Genomic DNA, 23,470 nt, shown 5'->3' with positions numbered 1-23,470 from the left:
AGAGTTTCAAATAGCTGAATGCCAAAATGAAAAATATTTTAATGCTACTTTCTCACCAACATTTGAAACATCTTTAAAATTTTAGACCATTTATATATAAAAATGAGAAGACCAGGTGACAAAAATATATTCATCAACATAATTGTGCCCTCCTATAGACCTCAAAATTATCACGAAAATCACTGAATTAAAGTACAAATTTTTGTAGCAATTACGCTGTTCGTCAGTTAGTAAAGTTAGAGGACTTAATATTTCCTTCTTCTTTCTCTATTTTAACTTTAAAACAAGTCTTCTCACTCAAGTGAGACTACTTCAAGAAACTTAAAATAAATTCTATAAATAAAATAATACAAAAATAAAATAGTCCTTTTTAGGGTTATTCTATCAAATAATAATATTTTATAATATGTTAAAAAATAGTTAAATCTAGAATCATTTGGTTGGTTCTAATAGAAAGAAAATTTAAAAATATATTATAAGTGAATCTAAGGGAATAATAAACACGGTATGACAATAACTCCCTATTCGAATCTTTTAAGGAGAACAAAAGTTTTCTTCGACTTTCCCTTGACCAATGGTCAGTTAGTTGCGATTTAAGGGCAACACGCACATTTTCTCCTATTTTCAACAGTTATTATTGCCCTCGTTCGGATGTTGGACTTTTCGAAAATGAAGACCTGCGAGTTGAGCCTCATCAAATATCTATTATTTGGATTTAATTTGATATTTGCAGTAAGTTCGATAATTTTGTTTCCTATTCATCCATTTCTTTCATAATAATTTTGATAAAGTAATAATAATTATAATAATAATATAGAACTATATAGATATATATTATCCGCAAAATTTTCTTTTTTGTATTATGTACTCACTGTATCATAGTTATATAAGGTTATCAAATATAGGTATACTATCTGAATTGCAATACATTTGCAAATAGTAGGTGAACTTATAGATAGATAACCAGAAGTGAGAAATTGTAAAGCTGTTATTTTTGTGTTCATTCAACGTTATTTTGTACCCATGTGGAGACAGACGCAAGCCGGGAAAGGTTAAATCTTCTGAATAGGGTGGGTTTTGCAACCATATGTGCTTTAATTTACCGACATTCGTCATAATTTTTTTATTTTTTAATTAATAATTTAATAAGAATTATCTTTTGAATAAACTTTTTGTTCTACCACTTTGGAGGTAATCCAGAAACGTAACATAATCCAGTAAAATGACAAAACTCTTTACGAAACACCAAGTCCACATCATTACTTAGTTTTTTGCTGGATCTGGAATTATGGGCTTTTAAAGCTATACCCGATAATCCATTGTTAAAACGGCGAACCTAACGGTGCTAAGAAGCATAACTCTCATATTAATAATAATTACCTGGAAAGTATTTATGTAAACCTACAGAGGACAATAAATAATACTATGAAGATTTCGGTAAGAAATAGGTCGAAAAGTACCAAAGGTTTCAACATCAATAAAATCGAGGTACATGAAACTTGATGTTTTTAAAACAAATTATGTATAATTTTCCCCGAAACATAGAAAACATGTTATGCATTAATCATAGTTCAAGCCTGGAGAAGCTGTTCCAAAGTATAATATCAGGGTTGAAATATAATAATGGATTAATAAACGAAAGAGTATTTATGGTCTTCAATAAACAATAATGAGCCTCAAAGAACGATATAAAGTGTACTAAGAAAATAATAATGAAAATGAAAAATTTCTCAAATCTTCATTGGGTACATACCAAGTTGCGTCCACTGCGTTACGCAATAACTTATTCTGGAATACTTGAATTGAAATTTTATTCACATTGCTACCCCGTGCACTGCCACAAAGCTCTATACCATATAGTTGGTTATGGTTAACACCTCATTGTAAATCATTATCTTGTTGTGAATTCACATTTTCGATTTTCTTCGAAGGAACCAATATAGCTGTTTATATTTTATTATGGTTTATAGATTTGGTATTTTGGTATGCTGTTCTTTCAATAAACCTCAAAAAAGTAATGTTTTCAACTTTTTCCTCTAATCGTGTATACTGAAATGGGAAACTATTAGTATTTGTGTAGAAATACCAGTACCATTGAATTTAACTGTTAGATTAGGTTGTTTATATGGTGATTGCTGTAGATGGACAATGCTGTTTAAAACTCATACAGCCATCTAATATTAATTTAAAATAATAAATTAAACATATAAAATATTCTACAGTTGGATTTTAAATTTATATTATATATGTTATATTTTTTAGTATTTTAAGTATACACTATTTACATTTAAATACTATTTACTAGCACATTCTTTTATTAATCTCTGTTATTAATTTATTTTAAAATATAGCATTTATCTTTTTTTTTTGTCTCTAAGGTCTGAACCTTGTTAATGCCAAATTATTGGGGTCATAAACCGAAATATTTTGAAAGTTTGCATGTCTTATTTATGTAAATATTTAACCATTACCATTATAAAACCGTCGAGGAATTACCACACATCTCTTGATTATCATTCACATCACGAATTCCTTGAACAAGTTTTTCTTAAATAATTTTGGAGCCTATTTGTGCCAACCGTTTTCTGATATATACCCTATTATTATATTTTAGGTCAGATTATTTATAGAAAAGCGACTTTGTGTCACCTACACAATTACAAAATTATCCTTCTATACTAGGTATTAATTTTATTCAAAATATAATTTTATTCGAATATATTAGAAAATGGATACTTTAAATTAAATATATTAATATTTTAAGTGGTGAATTGAAAAGTTCCTACCATAGTAAAACATTTTTTGGCAAAATTGGTTTTTTTTATTCAACATAATTCCCTTCAAGGGTAATACATTGATTATAGCGACCCTCCAACTTCTCGATACCTTTTTTATAGTACGATTTGTCCTTTGATTCAAAATAGGCCTCAGTTTCGGGGACTATCTCTTCATTCGACGAAAATTTATTCCCAGTGAGCATGAGCCAAAAAAAAATAGTCGCTGAGGGCCAGATCTGGAGAATACGGTGAATGACGACGCAATTCGAAGCCCAATTCATGGATTTTTGCCATCGTTTTCACTGACTTGTGACAGGGAGCATTGTCTTGGTGAAGCAGCACTTTCTTTTTCTTCAAATGCGGTCGTTTTTCGGCGATTTCGCCCTTGAAACGGTCCAATAACGCTATGTAATAGTCGCTGTTGATGGTCCTTCCTTTTCAAGGTAGTCAATGAAAATTATTCCATGTGCATCCAAAAATACACACGCCATAACCTGCCAACCGACTGTTGCGTTTTCCCACGCTTTGGAGCGGGTTCATCGTGTGCAGTCCACTCGGACGACTGTCTATTGGACTTCGGAGTGAAATGATGGAGCTATGTTTCATCCATTGTCACATATTAACGCAAAAAACTCGGGTTTATTACGCTTGATCATCTTGAAACACTACTCCGAATCATTAACGCGTCGTTGTTTTTGGTCAAAAGTGAGTTCGCGCGGCACCTACTTTGCACAGAGCTTTCTCATACCCAAATATTCGTGAATTATATGATACGTCATGATACGTACATGTTCAGTTGATATCTTTAAAGTGTCTGCTATTTCATTCAATTTCGCACAAAAATAATTTTGTGGATTTTTTAAATGTTTTCGTCGGTAGCAACCTCTTTTGGGCGTCCACTGCGTTCACCGTCGTCGGTGCTCATTTTACCACATCTAAACTTAGCATTCCAATCCTTGATGATTGTTTTTCCTGGGGCAGTGTTCGGAAACTCGGCATCAAGCCAAGTTTTTGCTTCAACTGTATTATTTCCCTTGGAAAAGCAATATTTTATCAATACGCGAGATTCCTTTTTATCGATTTTTTTCACAATAACAAAAATTGCTTTACTCAAAATATTATAATTCATAAACTAATGATCCGACAGCTGTCAAATTTATACATGCATCTTTTGACGGTTAGGGCTAACTAAAAAATATGGATTTAATTCTAGTAGCGTTTTCTATGTGTCAGGCCGGGGACTTTTCAAATGACCTATTAAGACCATGTCTGGGTAACAATACAACAAAAACAAATTCCGGTGCTACATAAAAAATAATTAAATCCATTATATGAGATGGTCTACCATATTAATTTTGAATTAAAACAAGCGGTCATGTGAAGTCAACTAAGATAGTATTAACGTCAGTTTTTTGATTAAATGATTGAATAAAGTAATATGCTAAGAATACACTTAAAAAAATTATTTTGTGTAATTTTTTCTCTGTATATCTTTTTATTATTTCTTGACTCCATTCAAAGAATCTAAACCAAATTCATTCATTACATTATAGAAATAAAGTTATAGAAAATGATGGATGATGTTTAAAATAAATGTCTGTTTAATTGAAACTATGATCACAATACATCCAAGTACTTACTATTCCCAATACAGAATACAATTGTTAACAACGAACATATATGAAACATTCTTTTTCATAAGAAGTACTTCAAAATACACTTTAGATATGACAATGTATTTAAGCAAATATTTTCTTGAAATATTATTTATTACTTTCAGCACAAAGAAAACGACACTCCTACAAGTACTAAATATAACTAAAGTGAATTTTTTTATTAACGTTTATTCGGATTTCAATATAGTTTAATTAATATTTACTCTAGCATCGTTATCAATACTATTGTATTAATAGTTGTAATTAGTAACTAAAAGTAATATCTAATAATTCTATATTTTTGCAGATATCTGGCATTGGGATAATAATTGCTGGAGCCTTAGTATTATCAGATGTAGGTGAATTTCGTCATTTTATGGAAGGCCAAGTCCTGGCACCTCCTGTAGTACTAATAGTTGCTGGTTGTATAGTATTTCTGGTGGCATCATTGGGTTGCTATGGAGCTATCAGAGAATCCCCAAAGATGCTTATGGCAGTAAGTATTTCTTACGAGAGCATTGTTAATATAACGTATAATGATACAGAACGTATACTCAAAATCAATATTTGTGCTTATCCGGTTTAATTATAAACGAGGCGGCACTTATACAACCACAAATATCACAATGATTTTATGGCGAATGCGCCGGTATTGTTTGTGATTAATTTTTTTCTTAATTTTTTTTAAATCAATCAGAAATATTATTTTAGCTTTAATATTGTTTAATATCTAATCTGTTATAGCGCTAGACTACGTTTAAAAGACATAAAAAACTTTGCTTGTAAATAATAAGGAGGTAAATCCTCTTGTTTACCAATATAGAGTTTTGTAACCAAATAGTAACCTTGTCCCCATTTCTTTTTAGTCCCTACAGATACCGATATTTCGATTTCAGAAATGTTTGTAGGTACATGTCGTTTCATGTGGTAATTATATAACAAGGAATTCATTGTGTACTTTTACTAGCATATTAACTGCAAATGGGATCTTGTAGCCTTGACGAAAAACGCATTAACAATCACATGCATTTAATTAGAAAATTTCTAGCAACAGAATTAGATTTATTTTCAAAAAAACGTGTATTTTACCTGCGGTTGATATATGACATGATTATAGATACGTTGTTTGAATTTAAAAAATAAATGACTCAAGCATTTTTTTGCGATGATTATTTTAAATGAAGTGGGAGTTTAATTATTTTCATTAAGTATTCATTCCATATTCATAAACAAAGGTAAATAAATCATCTATATTTCACTTTACTGTGTTGAATTACAATTTCACTTATGCAATTCGATTGTGACTAATTTATAACTATATAATTAACCTTTCAAATAAAGTCTCTTTATATAAAATATATTTTCATATGTAATAAAAATTATGTACTACTATGATTTTTAACTATTTATTAAGATTACTATATGTTAACATTCGCTTCCAATCATTCAACAAAACAAAGCACATTTTTTCAATTTCATCTTCAAGGAACAAATTCAGCAAAAAGGTGCATTAAATTTAATTAATTTTTTTTGTTTTGGTTTCTCAAACCTTCGACATAACAAAAATATAATTTTCTGATCAAGAATCAAAAATTGATTTGGTAATCAAAAGTAGCCAAACAGTTTAACGATTACAGGCCTTGAACCTTCCCTTTATGTATCTACCAGAATATTATCAAGAAAATTATTACTGGAGATGAGTCCTGGACTTGCGCATATGATACAGAATCATGCAAATATCCTGCTAGACCTAAGCCCAGATCAAAGAAATCACGCCAAGGTAAACTAAAATCAAAGTAATATAAAACAATTTTCCTGGTGGTATTGTTCATCATGAATTTATTTCGTCGGGTCAAACCATCAACAAGGTTTATTATCTATTTTATAATATACATTGTTTAGCTGATGCTATTTGCTGAAGAGGTCGATTATCTTAGTTATTTCAATAAAGCTTTTTATATATTTTATCTATTTATATATATTAGCTTTCTATATAGCATTGCATTTTTCTACATTTTGTGCTTAAAAAATCAACTCATATTGTTCTGCAATCGCAATACACTGCTGACTTTCCATCGTAGACATCACTTTTTAGTTGATTAATTTGAATTTAGTTGAACCTAAGAGGGCTTTAAAAACCATCCTAAAATTCGAACTGAAAAACTGCCTGAAGAAACTGAAAAAGTTGAAGAACTGAAAGAGCATCATAATAAATACATTCAATACCAGGGGCATTGCTTTAAAAGACGAAATACATTTGGATTTTTTTTTGCGTTTTGTTTTAAAAATCTTACTATCTTTTGATCACAGCGGTAAATCATGTTACATTGATAAAAAAATTAAATTATGTTAACTATTTAAGATATACCTAAAATATTATATATTTAACTCATTTTTATTGTGGATAAATATTTAAGCATATTATTTACCTACGTTAGCAAAAAAGTTCCCACTCTAAATAATGCCCTAAATAGTATGTTTTAATTTTATTAAATGCAGTAAGTACAGTTTAAAATTATCCTAAAACTAATTATACAAAATCTATAAAAACTGTCGACAGTTGCTGGAAGTTTTACTTTTATACTTTAAATTGCCTTGAAAATATTTGCTACATAAGACCTGAATATTTAAATGCTACCATTCCAACGCAGTTTTAATACATTATAAAATATAATAAATTATTAAATTATAATAAATTTTGAGATAAAAAGGTAATAATGTTACTATTGTACTTGATTTTAGCATGTAAATATTTAAAGCTAACCATAAAGGAGATTCACAAAGAAGAAAACTATATACCACATACTTTGGCATTTGATTTAATTTAATCTTTAATCTCGTGAAATTGTAAATTAACAAATTAGAAATTGTTGCTGCATATCTGGTTAATTTCAAAGATAATATTATTAACTGTTAAACCATAATGAAACAATTACTCATTTAAACTCAGCATAATTGCTTAGTAATTAGAAGCAAAGCCATCAAAAATTTCTAGTTTCAAAGGGAATGTTTGTCATGAAAAAAAAAAGTAATCATTATATGAAACAATGGCAATTATGCCTTAAATTATAAAAATATCGGATATTTGACGTAGAATCTTTTTGATAGCAACAACTTTTTAAACAACAAAACGGCACGTCACAATATTGCCACATTAACTTAGAATTTTGGTTTACAAAGTTTGCCTTCAATTATTATCACTAATATTTTGAACAATTTAGTAGATATTTGACGAATTTTGAACAGTGCCAAAGAGATCGAGTTTTATAAACTGAATCGGTTACATGTTCCGCCGCATCAGATAGCATGCTATCTCTTTCTAACCAGGGTAAAATGAGAATAAAAAATTCGTTCCGAGTTTAAAACAAATTTTATATTTCTACATACTGCATTTGGCAGTATATTCGACGTCATCTAAATTTATGATGTTAAAACGTCGCAATGTTGCCGCATCAACTTAGAGTTACATAATTTTAATTTAAATAAATAATGAAACAAAAATAATGTTATCAAATATAATACAATGCATTTATAATGTCGTTCCTGTTCGAAGTAACTGATTAGAAAGGCAGTCTGTTTCTGGCTCTGACTATATAATGACTTCGACATTTTTAATCAGTATAATAATAAACAGCAATTCTATTTTTTTTTTTAAACAAGTAGAACACCAAAACAACGTTTGCCGGTTTGTAAACTGTAATTATTATCACTAATGTTCTAAGAATTTTCCAGACGTTTGACAATCAGGCGAATTTTGTATGCTGATTCGGTTACATGTTCAAACGTATGAGACAGCATTGCATCTTTGTTCAACTAGAATAAAATGAGAAACAAAATATAGTCTGATTTTAAAACAACTTACAAATTGCAATAGGCATTACATTAGATATCGTGATGACGTCAGTTCTCTGTTATTTTGACTAGACATAAGAGAAATGTAAATAAGATAATAAATTAACGCAAACAAGTGTATACAAATAATATAAAGTAAACAAATCAATATTAGGTAAAAACTAATCGATGACTTTTGTTTTAGTTCGCGCTCTGCTTGCTGATAATCTTCATTATTGAATTAGCAGTAGGAATAGCAGCTGCAGTATACAAAAACGATTTTCATAAAGGTCTCAAGCAATTGATGAGGAATTCTTTAGACCAGTACGAAACCAACGAATCGGATAAAATAGCGTGGGACAATCTTCAGAAAAAGGTGAGTTCTTTTTAGTAGAATAAGCAAGTTCTCAAGAATAAAAAATAAGTATAATTCGAAAAAAATACATAGAAGGCGACCTCTCATATATAAAGTTATGACCAAGTTATGCCCGTCTTAACCACCAGAGGACGTACCAAGCGTGAATATATACAGCGGGAAATTAAAAAGGAGTTTTAATTAAAAAAATAATTCAAATACTAGTTAACATTTGAATGAAACATTTTCAAAATGCAACAAAAAGCCTAATTTGACAATTACTTTAAATATAAACAGTATGGTAATTGTTATATTTAACAAATATGACAAATTTTGTAATAGTTCTAATTTTAAATAGGAATATGGGGACATTTTTATAATTTAAGATATCAAATATAACGTATCTAAATCATATCCATTTAATTTAACCTTAATAAAAAGTATCTACAATATTTAATGTAAAATTATATATATAATTACCTTTTGAAATTCTACAATTCCTGTTCAGGGTGCCAGACAATTAATTGTATTAAAATTAAAATTAATTCCATAATTTAGATAATTAACTGATTACAATATTGAACTTGTGGCCATGTTTTCTTTTCGAGAAGGTAAGGTAAAACTCAAGTATGTACATTCAATATAATGAAAGGTTTACTACTTAAATTAAAATTACGAATTGCATCTTGGTTACGTAATGTTCTTCCATATTCGGACCTATAGCATTCGAAACTGAAATGTAAAGCACAAATATTCATATAGTTATGTAGGAGTTCAAAAAGAAAGTCTGTTATGTTATTACTCTTATCCCTAGTTATCTCAATGTATCTAGGTCTGGAGTAATCATGCTGTTTCTGAGAATTTACATCAATTTATCCGTATTATGATTTATGGAATGATTTCCAGAATTTTATCACATAGATCATGATCTGATGCATATGTTCTTGTAATTGTGTTTCTTATTTCATTATCGCTATTTCAAATGTTCAAACCATAAAACGTTGATGAATAAAATTTAATTGTTGGGTTTAAAATAATTATGGACGGTTTTCCCTTATTAACAATTTTGTGATAAACCTCGAATTTAACATGATAAACATAATCGATAAATAATACTTTTTGGTTACAAATAATAATGATATTCATTAATTTGTTTATTTTAATGTCTATAACACTTTAAACAATTTAATCAATCTATAATCTGTAAATCTATTTGAAAATATTTAATATTAATTTACCATCTTCATATATATTCTCATATTTCTATACCCACACTGTGTAATTGTAGACACTATGTTGTGTACTGTTCTAGTGAATATTAATAAGTCAAATACATGTTTAATACGTTTTACTTTGCTACTTATTCAATACCTGACTCTCTATTTAGACACATTGACACATTTTGTTTTTACTTGGCCTCCTTTCTTCAAAATTCCTTTAACTATTGTAGTATTATGTCAACCTTAGTTCGATGCTTAATGAATTCCTTATGAATTTAACGCAATTGTTCCTTCTTAAACAATATATACATATATATATATATATATATATATATATATATATATATATATATATATATATATATATATATATAGAGTATATCCACTTGTGGGAGTTCCATGCGCATTTGTAGTTGAATTTGGCCTAATCTACTTAATTAACAATTGTATATCCAAGTAATATATTTTACTTTCATTAGAGAGCATATTTATCTTTTGCGCTTAGTTATTGTGTCTTTTGGTACAGTGTTTCCTTGTAAAGATATTTTAATATCACTACCTTTCTCCTTCAATAGTTCTGTTAATATCTATACATCTTTAGATTAGATTTGTCACGGCATTCTCCGTAATGCATTTGCCATATTTGCAAAATAGTTACTACTTTTTATCTCCTAATACGTTTTAACCAAAATTCTCATTATATTATGAACAATTACACACATATATGTGCACATATATATTTTACACTCTACAACAATATTTCCTACAGTTATAATATATTAATTATATACTCACTTTTACTTGTTTCCCCTCTCATCACCCTGTCTTAGAAATTCGCAGCATTGAATCATATTATATTCAGAAAGAATCATTTAAGTGAATAACTGAGCTTACTAACTAACTGAGTTAATTTGCAATCCATCTAACATTTGTTCAGAATTCCATCATTTCTCAATTTCTTCTTCAATGTGTCTGATCCAGTTCATCTAAACCGAAGATGTTATTAACCGTTCCAATATGCAGCATGAAGTACAATATATCCGCAATGAATTATTAATAAATGTTATGACTAATAAAACCTAATCAATTGTTCTTCCAACCTTTACCTTTTTCCATCAACTGTCGTTGTCATAACACTAATTTTTTATCATCTTGCCATCAGTGACCATCTAAACATATAAATTGAAATAACATTCTCCTTCATTTTGTTATATGCTTTTAAAAATTGTATTATTTTAAAAGCAATATCCGGAAGTTCCATTAGACCTCTTCGATACTTTTCTGACTAGCAGTTTCCTTTGAAATAATTGGGTTAAATTATGTTTGTATTAAAAAACTACTCACTGATTTTATATATTTCATATACTTAATCTCTGATAGAGCTAACATCAAGTTGATCTTGAATATATTTTTCATTTTTTGAGATATTTCAGTGACCGTGTCCATACTAATATTCAGTGCAGCTGCAAGACGCTAAAAAATATTTTCAATAAAAATGGCAGCAAATTAATATTTAACAGTAAAAGTGCTTGCCTCTCTAACGAATTTTACTAGCAAGACGGGGCCCCCATTATCTCATTCCTGTTCAAAGTAACTGATTAGAGACCCAATCTGTTCTGTCTGGAATTTTCAATCAGAGTAATAATAAGCAGCGATTTGAAATTTATCAAAACAGGCAAAGCATTAAAATAACGTCTGCCGACTTATAACCTCCTATTGTTTTGCAGAATTTTGCAATCGTTTGGCAACCGGCCGACTTTGTCATATTTATTCGGTTACTATTCGGATAGTCTATACTTTTGGTAGCCATATAGGGGAAACTGCAATGCTTTTGTCCAAATTCCACTAAACTATACCAAGGAGCAACTGTAGAACTCTTGCTAATCTAAAAGCTATCAGTCTTATTTTCTTGATAAGTAAATTGATATAGGCTAATTGAATGAACAAAACTTTTATTTTACTTAAAACCACGCCCCTCACTCTTCACATTTCATGATCACAATGGATTTATGAACACGAAAAAAATTAGCTCAATATTTTTAGTATGAATTAACTATGCTATGCGTATGTGTGATTGATATTGCGTTGGTTATTATGTGCTAACATCATGAATCCGCCTCAAGTGAGTGTTTGACAAGTCTTACCTCAATTCATAATCACGGATGAAACCTTAGTTTAAGTTCACAGAACAGTTAAAACATTGATCTAAAAATAGGAAATTGACTCCTAAAAAAACTATAACATTAATAGCGTTAGTTTTATGAGATCAATATTTTATGAACGATGAGAGTTTTGTATTTTACTATAGCGAATGATGAAATCAAGAAAAAATTACATATAAGGAAGAATAGCGTTTCATCACGATAATGTACCAGTTCTGTACAACGTCTGGTATTCACATTTCCATGCAGCAATTTCCGAATTCATGGCCATACAATTCTGTAAGACTTCTAACATCTCTATTTTACGATATTTCACGAAATCCAAAGAGATGTGGCCAACAAGTCGATTGCGAAGCCAATTTTGATCAATGGTCGATCGTTCGCAATATGTGTGGTGGAATTCTCGTCTCTAGTGGAGTATTATCATGGACTTTTGAACGATTGTAGTAGATAAAACTTTCCAACATTAGTTTAATGCATTTTGAGAATTTGCCAAGGTCAAATGGATTTATAGACCTATGTCAAAATGAAAAGGCGTTTCCAGCCTTTTTAGCCAGCACTGCATAATTCATCAGCAAAGCTAGCAAGAGACTAAATACATAAGTGGTAATGGACATAACTTTTAATATAATTAATTCAATTCGAAGAAGTTTCCTCAAATAGCGTATCCTCCAAATGTAGGTCGATGTGGGCCAACCTGAATGATTACTACATACCGAACTGCTATACAGTGATCAATTTCTGCAGCCTGAAATTTTCTTTAGGAACGAGATGGAAACTATGAAAATATAAATAATAAAATTTGGATTACTGATCGATTTATTACCGATTTTATTTCAGCATTTAGTAGTTTAAATCTAAAATTACAAGAAGAATAGAAGATTGCAACAAAATAACCTAAATTATTTTTGAATAATTGTCGGATAACCTACAAAATCGTAAAAATACTAACTATAAGATCGATCAAATTCATCCAATACAATACGATACAATCCAAAAAGTAATTGAAGATTTTGAAGTAAGATTCCAGGATTTTGAAAACATTTGAGAAATTATGGAATTTATATCTTTTCGTTTTAAAAAAGATTTTAGTGTGTATTTCATATGGATCAAAAGGCATTAGAAAATGAAATTATAGTTTTCCAAAATGACTTAATCTTACAAGCCTTATGTTCAGTACCAAGTGAACTTTCAATACGAGCTAGTGATATATTACAAAAAGTAAGTCATATTATTACTCCATAAATTATTGATAAATTTGTCTGATCAAAAAAAAACTCTAAAGTGGAAGATTGAAAGTAAATTATCAGGTTAATTAAATTAAATTGCTTTTTTAGGTATGCCATGTACGGAATGATTATATCAAAAGTGGCATCTGGAAGTGTATTTTCTTTATAATACCTCGAAAACATAATAAGTGATTAAAAAAAATTGTTTTGAACATACATTTTATTTATCTACTCACACTTCGCTGCTCCTTATACTGAAACACTGTCTGCATTTTACACCCCTTTTTCTTCCTTAGATTACACCTACCATGTCGACCGCGACACGCTTTTAAGATAAAAAGTAAATATTATATACAAAAAAGTTGGTCACTCATACTTTAAAGGAGCAGTCAACAATTCTTTCATATATTAGCGCTCTGATGTTGCCTCAATATCTGTATTGTGCAGCTCTTCAAGTTCCTGAAATGTATTTGTCATTTCAATTTAAAATACCTTCAGTTCCTTTGAACTCAATAAGTAGCTCCAAGCGTGATTTTTATACTTCGTCAGTTGGTGTCTTTGTTATACTGTTGCATAGAGAAAATAGTGGTCATATCCACAATCAGGTCCTTGCATCGCCCTTACATTGTTTAGGGTCGAACGAAACCTAGAGCTGAATCAAGACGCCGCTGAATCCATACTTCCCGAATTTCGCTAATTTAGCTGATGATTTAGGGAATGTTTGAGTGTGAAAGTGACATCACAATGTAATTTGATAATGTAAATGATAATCAGTATAAACTTTGATAATGGAAGGTCCAATGGTTTCCGTTGGCACACCAGATACTATCGAATGCAGTAACATGTGGTTTGAGTGTGAGATTGACACCATGATAATGGAAGTTTTACTTAATGGTTTCTGTTAGCGCATCAGATAACTTGAATGTAGTAGCGTATGTTCCTTGGCCGGTGGTTTACTTCTCACCAGCACTGACGGATGGATGCGGTATTCTTCTTGATATCCTAATTTTTCCTTATTCGACAAAATCGATTATTGGTCTTGTGAACTACGGATTTTGTTCAAATTCACACACTAAGTACTCTTTGGCATGCTGACTACGAACTATCACGTATAACCTGTATGTTATAGGCTATCGAAGATTTACTTATTTCAACTTCATAGTGTTTTTCCTTATTCGACGAAATCGAATATTAGTCTTATGAATTACGAATTTTATTCAAATTCACAAACTAAGTACTCTGTTACGGGTTTGGTTGATGAGTTGATTTATGACATACGTAATAAAATTTCTTCTGTAACGGTATCTCCAGCAGCAATACAAAAAATCAGGGATATAAATCTTAATAATCCGACGGTCAAATTAACTTTTCTAGGTTAAATACGATTAGGAAAACATGCATAAGACATAATTAATATCAGGTCATTCAAGAGTTTAATAGAACCACATGACCATTCATTAAAGCCGGTTAATTTATCAGCGAAAATTGTCTTTTATAATATTACTCACTAATTAAGCCCACGCCGTTTGGAATGAGAGTGAAATTAAAAACGCTACACCTCAACTTGCAAGTCAACTGAGGTCAATTCGTTTTAACGCCACGGTGCATCCATCGGTCCAGTAGCTGTAGTTGCTTTTTACATTTTTTTCGTAGTAATGTGGCTCAATTAACAGCAATCAACTTTGCAATTGTCTCTGTCGTACATTGGATATGTTTTTTATTGTCTTAGTAAACCAAATCGGGTGCCGGATGACGTTAATTTAATAATACGTCTACTTCATATAGAAAAATAAAAACTGTGTTTAATGTGGCATCATAGAGAGAAATTTATTAAATAATATGTTAATGTGTTTTTGGTAATTTAGTAGAATCTATTTTATTAGATAATTTATGAAGTGTGTGTTTATTAATAAAAAAACATAATTACTAAATTATAATTAAAGTATTAACGAAAAGGAATTTTATTATACTTTACACATCATAAGATAAACATAAAATTGGTTTTTAGAAATTCTATTATCTCTCGATGTGTCTGAAGAAGTGAAAACTGTACACATTGTTAGGTTTTATACGAGTTGGGCGGCACCATTTTCCCAATTTCTACAATTATTAGACTTAATGATCTGTTGCAATTGTTATTTTGGTTTTAGAAAGCTGTGGTGTATCTGTACGCTAGTCTGCGTACTGTTTCAGACTACCAATGAAATAATACATACCTTTCATTTTTTATTAAATTCAGTTGTGATAAGGAATAAGAAATACAGAAAAAACTTTAATATTTAATGAATGAAAATATAATTAATACTATCTAAATTGTGCTTATGTGCCTTCATTTTTACAAATATTAAATAAAATGTTAAATTATCAATGAGGCACAAAAACCACTTATACTTCTTTGTCAGTTTGGTTGGTGCAATGGTCAAGGCGACAGGATAGTTTTCCTGCTGTTGCGATAGTCTCCAATTCAAATCCCGCTGATGCTGTACCATTTTTTTTTTCTTTTATGTATTCTTTAAACGTTTAATATAAAAATGGATACTAATGATATTGTTTGTTATTTTTTATTTCAATTGTAAAATGGGTGCATGTAGACTAGGGTACCCCCTTAATAAATAATATCGTTGATAACATCGTTTCATCCGCACGCGAATCACATACAACTCCCTTGGATTAGTTAAATAATTGCACACACCAAATGTACAGTACACAAATACCCCAAAACCATTTATTCGAAACAATATTTTAAAGTTTTGACTTATAATAGGGCATTTGTGGCATCAAATGAATTTTGATGAGAAATTAAAAGTAAAAATTAAAAATTGTTAACCCATAATTCCAATCTCTTGCGACGAAAAGCTTTGTTTAATTTTGCATCTAACTATTTTTTAATCATAGTAATATTTAATTGTAAGATTTAAAAGTGTAAAGTATATTTCAAATAAAAAATGAAAAACGAGTTATTGAAAGATGAGCATAGTGAAGATACAATAATCGCTTCCTAAACCTTTGAAGAGGATTTTAATTGTAAATTAAAGCAGAACATTTTTAAATTAAAGTAGTTTCTTGCAAAATAGTTTAAGAAACTGAAGTTATCTGTAAGGACCTGAAAACCCATTAACTTATTTCCTGAAGATTTGTTTTGAACATGTTATAGTTCTGTTCTGAATATTAAATAAAATCGCCTTGATGTATCAACGAGAAAGCAATATAATACTTCTAATACAAATACTTAATACAAATATTAATACAAAGCAATATAATACTCGAAAGATTGCTTAGTAAGCACCAAATTGGCCTATTTATTCATAAACCTGTAACATGTAATAAAAGATATAATCCTCATAAACTTAATGAAAAACATGCTTCATTGACAATGAGTCTAGTGACAAACGTGTTTAGTTACTTCATGATTCAACATCGGAATTTTAAAAAATATGCAATATGCCACATAGTAAAAAGTAAAGCCCGATAGTAAATGTTAAAATAACTGCAATAACTCTGAGTGGGCAGCTAATTAATAATCGCACAAAGACAGTATCTCGTTCATTCATAGAAATATAAGGGGAATTTTTTCCTTCGAGTAATACTTTAAAAAATTAGTCTACCAATAGTTGCAACCACATCCTTTTAATAAACATATTTGGTACTAATTGTCTTTAAACCATTCCTTGAAACTAAGCTAACAGGTGAAATATAATTTTAAATTGATGACAGAAACACCCAACCTCAAGCTGCTTTCAGAAAATATAAAATACCAAAGAAAACAGAATAGACAATAAAAGATTTACCACATATATCAAGCAGTGGTGGTTCGTATTCATGAAGAATAATAGAAGAATTCATAATTAAACAAAAGAATTATTTATTATTTAATATAGACATTCGTGGAACTTAAAATTGTTGGAAAAAGCCAAAAATTAAAAATGTTAAAATATGAAGCTAAAATACTCCGAATTTTTTTTAACAATTTTTAAGAGTAAACGTTATAATTCTTTACCTATTTTTCATAGAATGGCAAAAAATGACAAATCAATGATTTAGAATAAATTAGTAGATGGTGATTAGTAGAATATTCACATATATATATATATATTAAATCTGAAATATTCGCTATGGAAAGCAACTCGAAGATTTAAAAGACCAATTATTTGAGTTACCGCCATTGTTGCGACCGCCAATTAAAAACGATCGAAATGAATGGATTCGACGCAACGATGAAAAAGCTGAATTGTTCACATAATACTTAGCTAACATATTTCAACCTAATGATATAGAATCTACCATGGATACATCTCCTGTTTATCAACCCAATGTAGATCTAAATCTAATTTCTCAATTGGAAGTTGCCACTAAAATTGATAACCTCAATTCTAAAAAGGCCCCTGGTATAGATGACATTTCACCTGGATTATTGAAAGAACTGCCACGACAAGCAATCATCATGTTCACATATATATTTAATACCTATTTAAGATTGAAGCATGTTCCGGTATGCTTTAAGGTGGCACAAATAATTATGCTCAAAAAACCTGAAAAACCTGCAGAACAAGTCGAATATTACAGGGCTATTTCGCTACTACCTGCAGCTAATACCAGATTTCCAGTTTGGTTTTCGAAATCACCATTCAACAATCGATCATGTGCACAGAGTAACTGCAGCTACTAGAAAAAGCACAAGTGGCAGTCAACAAAATCTACAAATGGACGAAATATTGGAAAATTCAACTTGATAGCTCTAAATCTGTCCACGTTAATTTTACATTGCGGCGAAATAGTAAAACTTAATTATATCACTCAACAACAACAAAGTACATTTCCTCAAACGGAATCAGCTAAATACCTTGGAATCCATCTTGACGGTAGATTAAATTGGAAACATCACGTTAAACAAAACACATTAGAACCAAAATAAAACAACTATACTGGTTGGTCGGAAGATACTCTCAACTTGATCTAAAATCAAAGAGGTTGATCTATAAGACAATTATAACGTTAATTTAGACCTATGAGGTGCAAATATGGGGTGGCACTAAACATTCAAATCAACTAGTCATACAACGCTTTCAAAACAAGGTTCTTCGATTAATTACCAATGCCTATCGCTACGTAACCAACGAAGAACTTTACGATGACCTGAAAATCAAATGGATTTGCGAATTTATCCAAGATTTCGCCTTGAAACACGAAAGAAGATTACTAAATCATACTAACGTGGAAGCAATACAACTGCTGGACAGCGTGCAGGATGTCAGTAGATTGAAACGAACAAAACCATACGAACTTATATAAAGTGTATACCTTTAGTGTAAACTATAGCTATAAGTTGTATTCCTCGCAATCGTCTTGCTTGTGAATGAATCCAAATATAAATAAAAGGTAGTAATAAATTAATTATAAATTAAGATTGTAAGTAATTAGTAGATTAAAAATGTTAAAATATGAAATTAAAATATCCCCAATTTTTTTAACGACAATTTTATTGAAACTGTATAATTCTTAAACCTATTTTTCATAGAATGGCAAAATATGAAAAATCAGTGATTTAGAATAAATTCGTAGATGGTGATTAGTAGAATATTTTTTCTAATATTAATTTAATATCTCTATTTTTCAATAATTATTTATTGACTTTCGGTTATATATTTTCACCAATATGATTTTTTCTATTATACATATATATATATATATATATATATATATATATATATATATATATATATATATATATATATATATATATATATATATATATATATATTTATATTTATGTTATAACAAAGAAAATAAAATCTAGTAATATATCTAGTACATTTCACAAAATTCATACAATTTAACAAGCACAATTCCAGACAAACTTAATAGCATATTCTTATTCCTGAATTCTAGTGAGCCAGTTATGCCAAATAGTGTAAGATTGTAGAAGCAGTTCATAACAAAATACATACAATTTAACAAGCATAATTCCAGACTGTTCCAGACAGCATGTTCTTCCTCGGGAAAATAATATAATAATAATACACCTTTTATTAAAATTATATGAACAAAACTATTACTTTTTTATGAAAGTAATATATTGGCCTTTTTTGCGATATGCTAATTACAGGTAATATTATTAATTAATACCCATTATAAACCATTGATTACTGTTTGGTTTCTGATGCATAGCGATGAATGAAAATTTAATAGATACTGAAGAATCTATATTTATTAACAACACTTTAGTAAGAATCATAAATGAAATTTTATTCAACCCAATATTTAAGTATATTTGAAGTCATTAAACCGGTGTCTATTACCGATCGTGAATTAACTTGTCCCTCAGTGTTTTAAAACTATCTGGTACCCAATATAATAGCTATTAATATTATGGAATTTTAAATAAAACTTCATAATCATAAATAATAGATATGCTTATGAATATTCTCAAATTTTTAGCTTCAATGTTGCGGTGTAGACCGATCCACAGATTGGGATGTTGGAAAAAGACCACTCTCTTGTTGCCATGCCCCTAGAGAAGGTTCGCCAGAACCCGAACCTATTCACTGTCGGAACGCAAAACCAGGAGAAGATATTCTGTATTCTAAAGGATGCTTCGATATGATTGAGGAAAAAGCTGAAGGAGCCTCGAAGGTATTAATTGGAGTTGGAATTGGAATAGCATTTATTGAGGTATAATATATAAATAAAAAACAAAGCAAATTTTCCTTAAATGCTTTTTCTATATTTTGAAGGTTATTGGAATCATATTGGCTTGTTGGCTAGCTTCAGCTATTAAAAATAAGAGTTCGTAAATATATTCAGGTAAATTATATTATATAAAAAAAACTCAGCTATAAATACAAAAATGTAAAATATAATATTATGATGTTTAGATCGCTTTTAAAACATTAAGTATCTGCTCATTAATATATGTATAATATATTATTGTTAATGCCTGAAAAATTATGTGTGTTAATATTGATATATATATAAATTATTTCAATGTTACGAAATGTTATATATACCTATATTTATTGTTATTAACTCAATAAAATAAGTCAGGTAACTTATATCTGAAATTTAGAATGTGGAACTAATTTCCTCTAGCAATTACAAGGTATAAAGTTACGCAACATATTGTATTTTTATGGATTGCTTATGAGCAAGTAGTAAAAATTTATAAAGCAATATATCTGTATGTAATTCTTGTTGAATTCTATACTTCTTGATCATGCGTATACTAAAATAAGAAATATATTGTATGATTGTTTTTCGATATTTATTGAACTAATATTATTGGTGATATCTATTGTGTAATAGGGAGTAATTGTAATTATAATATATATAATATATTAAATTTAAATAAAGTATTATATACCACTAATATCGTTTCAATTTAACAATGTATTTAAGTTCTTGAAGTTTAAGTCAAAAATACAATTGGTTCGTTCAAAACAAGTATTTTTTTAATATGCCTTTCTTGTCCTTGAATAATTGTAATTACAATATGTATAAATGGTTGTTGTGCTATATATAATATATTAAATTTAAATAAAGTATTATATACCACTTATGTCGTTTCAATTTAACAATGTATTTAAGTTCTTGAAGTTTAAGTCAAAAATACAATTGGTTCGTTCAAAATAAGTATTTTTTTCTAATATGCCTTTCTTGTCCTTGAATAATTGTAATTATAATATATATATAAACCTAATAAATGGTTGTTGTGCTATATATAATTTATTAAATTTAAATAAAGTATTATACACCACTTATGTCGTTTCAATTTAACAATGTATTTAATTTCTTGCAGTTTATGTCAAAAATACCATCGGTTCGTTCAAAATAAGTATTTTTTTAATATGTCTTGATATTCTAGAAATTTATAAATATATAAATAAATACTAAAAGCCACTAATAAATTACAAGTGAGGTGAAATTACTTTTTAAATTAAAAGCAAAAACACCCAACTGCAAGCCGGCTCCAGGAAAGATAAAATACCAAAGAAGACAGAATACAGAACAAAATGTTTACCGCATGTACCAAACAGAAGTAATTCATATTCATAAGGAATAATGAAATAATTCTCAATTAAACAATAGAATTACTATTTAATAAAACAATTCGTTCGATTTGGAACTTAATAGAATTTAAAATTCCTTTTCTCAATTGTAAAATTTATTGAAAAAGTCAAAATTTGTCTATAAATAGTTGTTTGAAGAATATACCTGGTGTGCCGGAAAGTCATTACCGTTTTTTTTTGGAAAAAATATATAATTTTCAAGAAAATAGAAAAATGTATTTATTCAAAGTATGATTCTATACATCTTGCCAATCTTTCAGGCAATTTATAGATGGCATTCCAAAAAAACTGTTTGTCCTTTGAGCAAAACCATCCATCCAGATATTTTCTAACTCTTCCAAATTGGAGAAGTGCTGCTCTGCAAGCGCGTGGCTAGGCAAGGTCTGGAAAGTACGGCGGGTGCTATTATATGTCCCATCCATGTGATTTTGACCCTTCTTTGGCCGGTTTTGTTTTATGAGACGGTGCATTCTTCTGCTGTTAAATCACTTTACCGTGTCTTCGAACGTATCCTGGCTGTTATTCGAACAGTAGTTCAAATTAATCATTAGTTGTCGGCAGCGATCAATATCCACTGTTTCACCAGGTTTCGTAATACGCCACTTAACTCTCGTCCCACCAAACACCGAGTATTGTCTTGCGATCAAAACGATTTGGCCTTGGAGTCGATCGGCCGGCTTTGCCAGGTGATATCGCCCAATATAGTTAACCATAATTTTTGGAGCTTAAGGTTTACAAAATAAATCAACTTCATCATCCGTTACTATCGATGCAGACATCAGTTCCGATCAAACCTTTGAAGCAGCATTTCAAAGACAATTGTTCGATTTTCCATTTGTCTTTCAAGTGACGTGGCACCTATATTTTGGATTTTCCCAATTGTTCGTAATTGGTCGGTAATCACTAAGACACCAATAAGTTTGGTTCAATTCGAGTGGTTTCCATTTACTTTTTCATTAAAATTTTTATTTCTTTTAAATTCATATATCTATATATGGCACTAAACAGGTATTATATAAATATTATTTTTCCTCAAAAATAAAGCAATAAAAGCTTCTTGGGTCACATTTAGTACTTCTGCCAACTGTATTTGAGTTTGGGTTGGGTCTTCGTACAATAACTTTTGCAGTTTCGCATCTTCAAACTTTTTCAGTTTACCAAAGTTGCATACACTTTGAGTAGCCATGCCTATTTTCATCTATTGTTTAATTTAACCCATTCTGTTAATTTAACTTCGATTTTTTTCTAAATGTTGTCCTTAAAAATTGTATAAATACAAGCTTTAGTAATACACAAAAAATATAAAAAATACTCTTTAGATTCGAGAATATCCCACTAAAAGAAATTAAAAATGATATCTATAAGAAACATTTTATATTATTATTTAGAATATTTTCCAAAAATGTATTGAAGCAAAAACCTTCAGCATCTATCAAGAAAAAAATTCTAATTTAATAGGAAATATAAATGAATTGCTGATTATATATATATATATATATATATTATCTAAAAAAAATTTATTGAACAAATCGAATATTCGCTAATGATAGCGCTATAATCTGAGCGTTGCATTCCCATATAATATAGAACAAATAACCAAATGTTCCTAGTATTGACGACGAATAGTTCATCTGCCATTGTAATTCTCGACAGCGACAGCATACTGCTACTATCAGTAACATAAAAGAACAAAATTTACTCTTGAAGTTCTTAATGATTTTTTGAACAAAAACAACTAAAATGGGATTCGAACATCCCATCAGCCAAAGATTACAACTCATGTGATAAATGCAGTAACTCATTTATTTAACTAACATAATCTACTAAAACACCACCTGATAAATAAATCAAAACTACAAGATTTGTCTAGAAACATATAATAACAAAGACCACTAAGGTTTCGTATAAAAACTAAAAATTTCAGCAAGCAACATATTTTAACAGCACTATATGATCTAATAAATAACTAAATTAACAATAAATTTATTGTATTCTTTATTTAAAAAAGGGTATTGTAATGTAAATTAAGTTATTTGTTCAAAAATGAAAACAAATCTGAGTGAGTTTTCACGGTAACCTCCTTCGGCTTTTACTCTAGACCGTTGTATTGTTAAAAGAAAATGTTTTTGTATAGTCAACTAACCATGACACCAATAAATTTGGTTCAATTCGACTGGT

The 23,470-nt window shown here is 29.3% G+C and overlaps 1 protein-coding gene across 1 annotated transcript; it reads left to right on the top strand.

Annotated features, from left to right (window-relative positions):
* Positions 1 to 557: 557 nt before the first annotated feature.
* On the top strand, positions 558 to 20,588 carry LOC143191974 (leukocyte surface antigen CD53). Its single transcript, XM_076397437.1, has 5 exons — positions 558 to 732; positions 4,740 to 4,928; positions 8,469 to 8,639; positions 19,665 to 19,898; positions 19,961 to 20,588. Exons 1-5 carry the CDS (start codon positions 652 to 654, stop codon positions 20,018 to 20,020), a joined length of 735 nt encoding a protein of 244 aa, XP_076253552.1. The 5' UTR covers positions 558 to 651; the 3' UTR covers positions 20,021 to 20,588.
* Positions 20,589 to 23,470: the final 2,882 nt, after the last annotated feature.

Source organism: Rhynchophorus ferrugineus, unplaced genomic scaffold (assembly GCF_030347505.1).
Source record: "Rhynchophorus ferrugineus isolate W39M unplaced genomic scaffold, kcgeb_rfMv2 rfM2, whole genome shotgun sequence".
Taxonomy (NCBI): Eukaryota; Metazoa; Arthropoda; class Insecta; order Coleoptera; family Curculionidae; genus Rhynchophorus; species Rhynchophorus ferrugineus.
Note: the sequence above shows the minus strand (reverse complement) of the source record. Positions and strands in the feature narration are given on the sequence as shown.

Excerpts from the sequence above, each read along its gene's own strand:
- LOC143191974 (XM_076397437.1), top strand. The coding sequence starts at position 652 with ATGTTGGACTTTTCGAAAATGAAGACCTGCGAGTTGAGCCTCATCAAA. Across the intron at positions 4,929-8,468 it reads CCCCAAAGATGCTTATGGCA|TTCGCGCTCTGCTTGCTGAT; the intron begins GTAAGTATTTCT and ends CTTTTGTTTTAG. Across the intron at positions 8,640-19,664 it reads GGGACAATCTTCAGAAAAAG|CTTCAATGTTGCGGTGTAGA; the intron begins GTGAGTTCTTTT and ends TCAAATTTTTAG.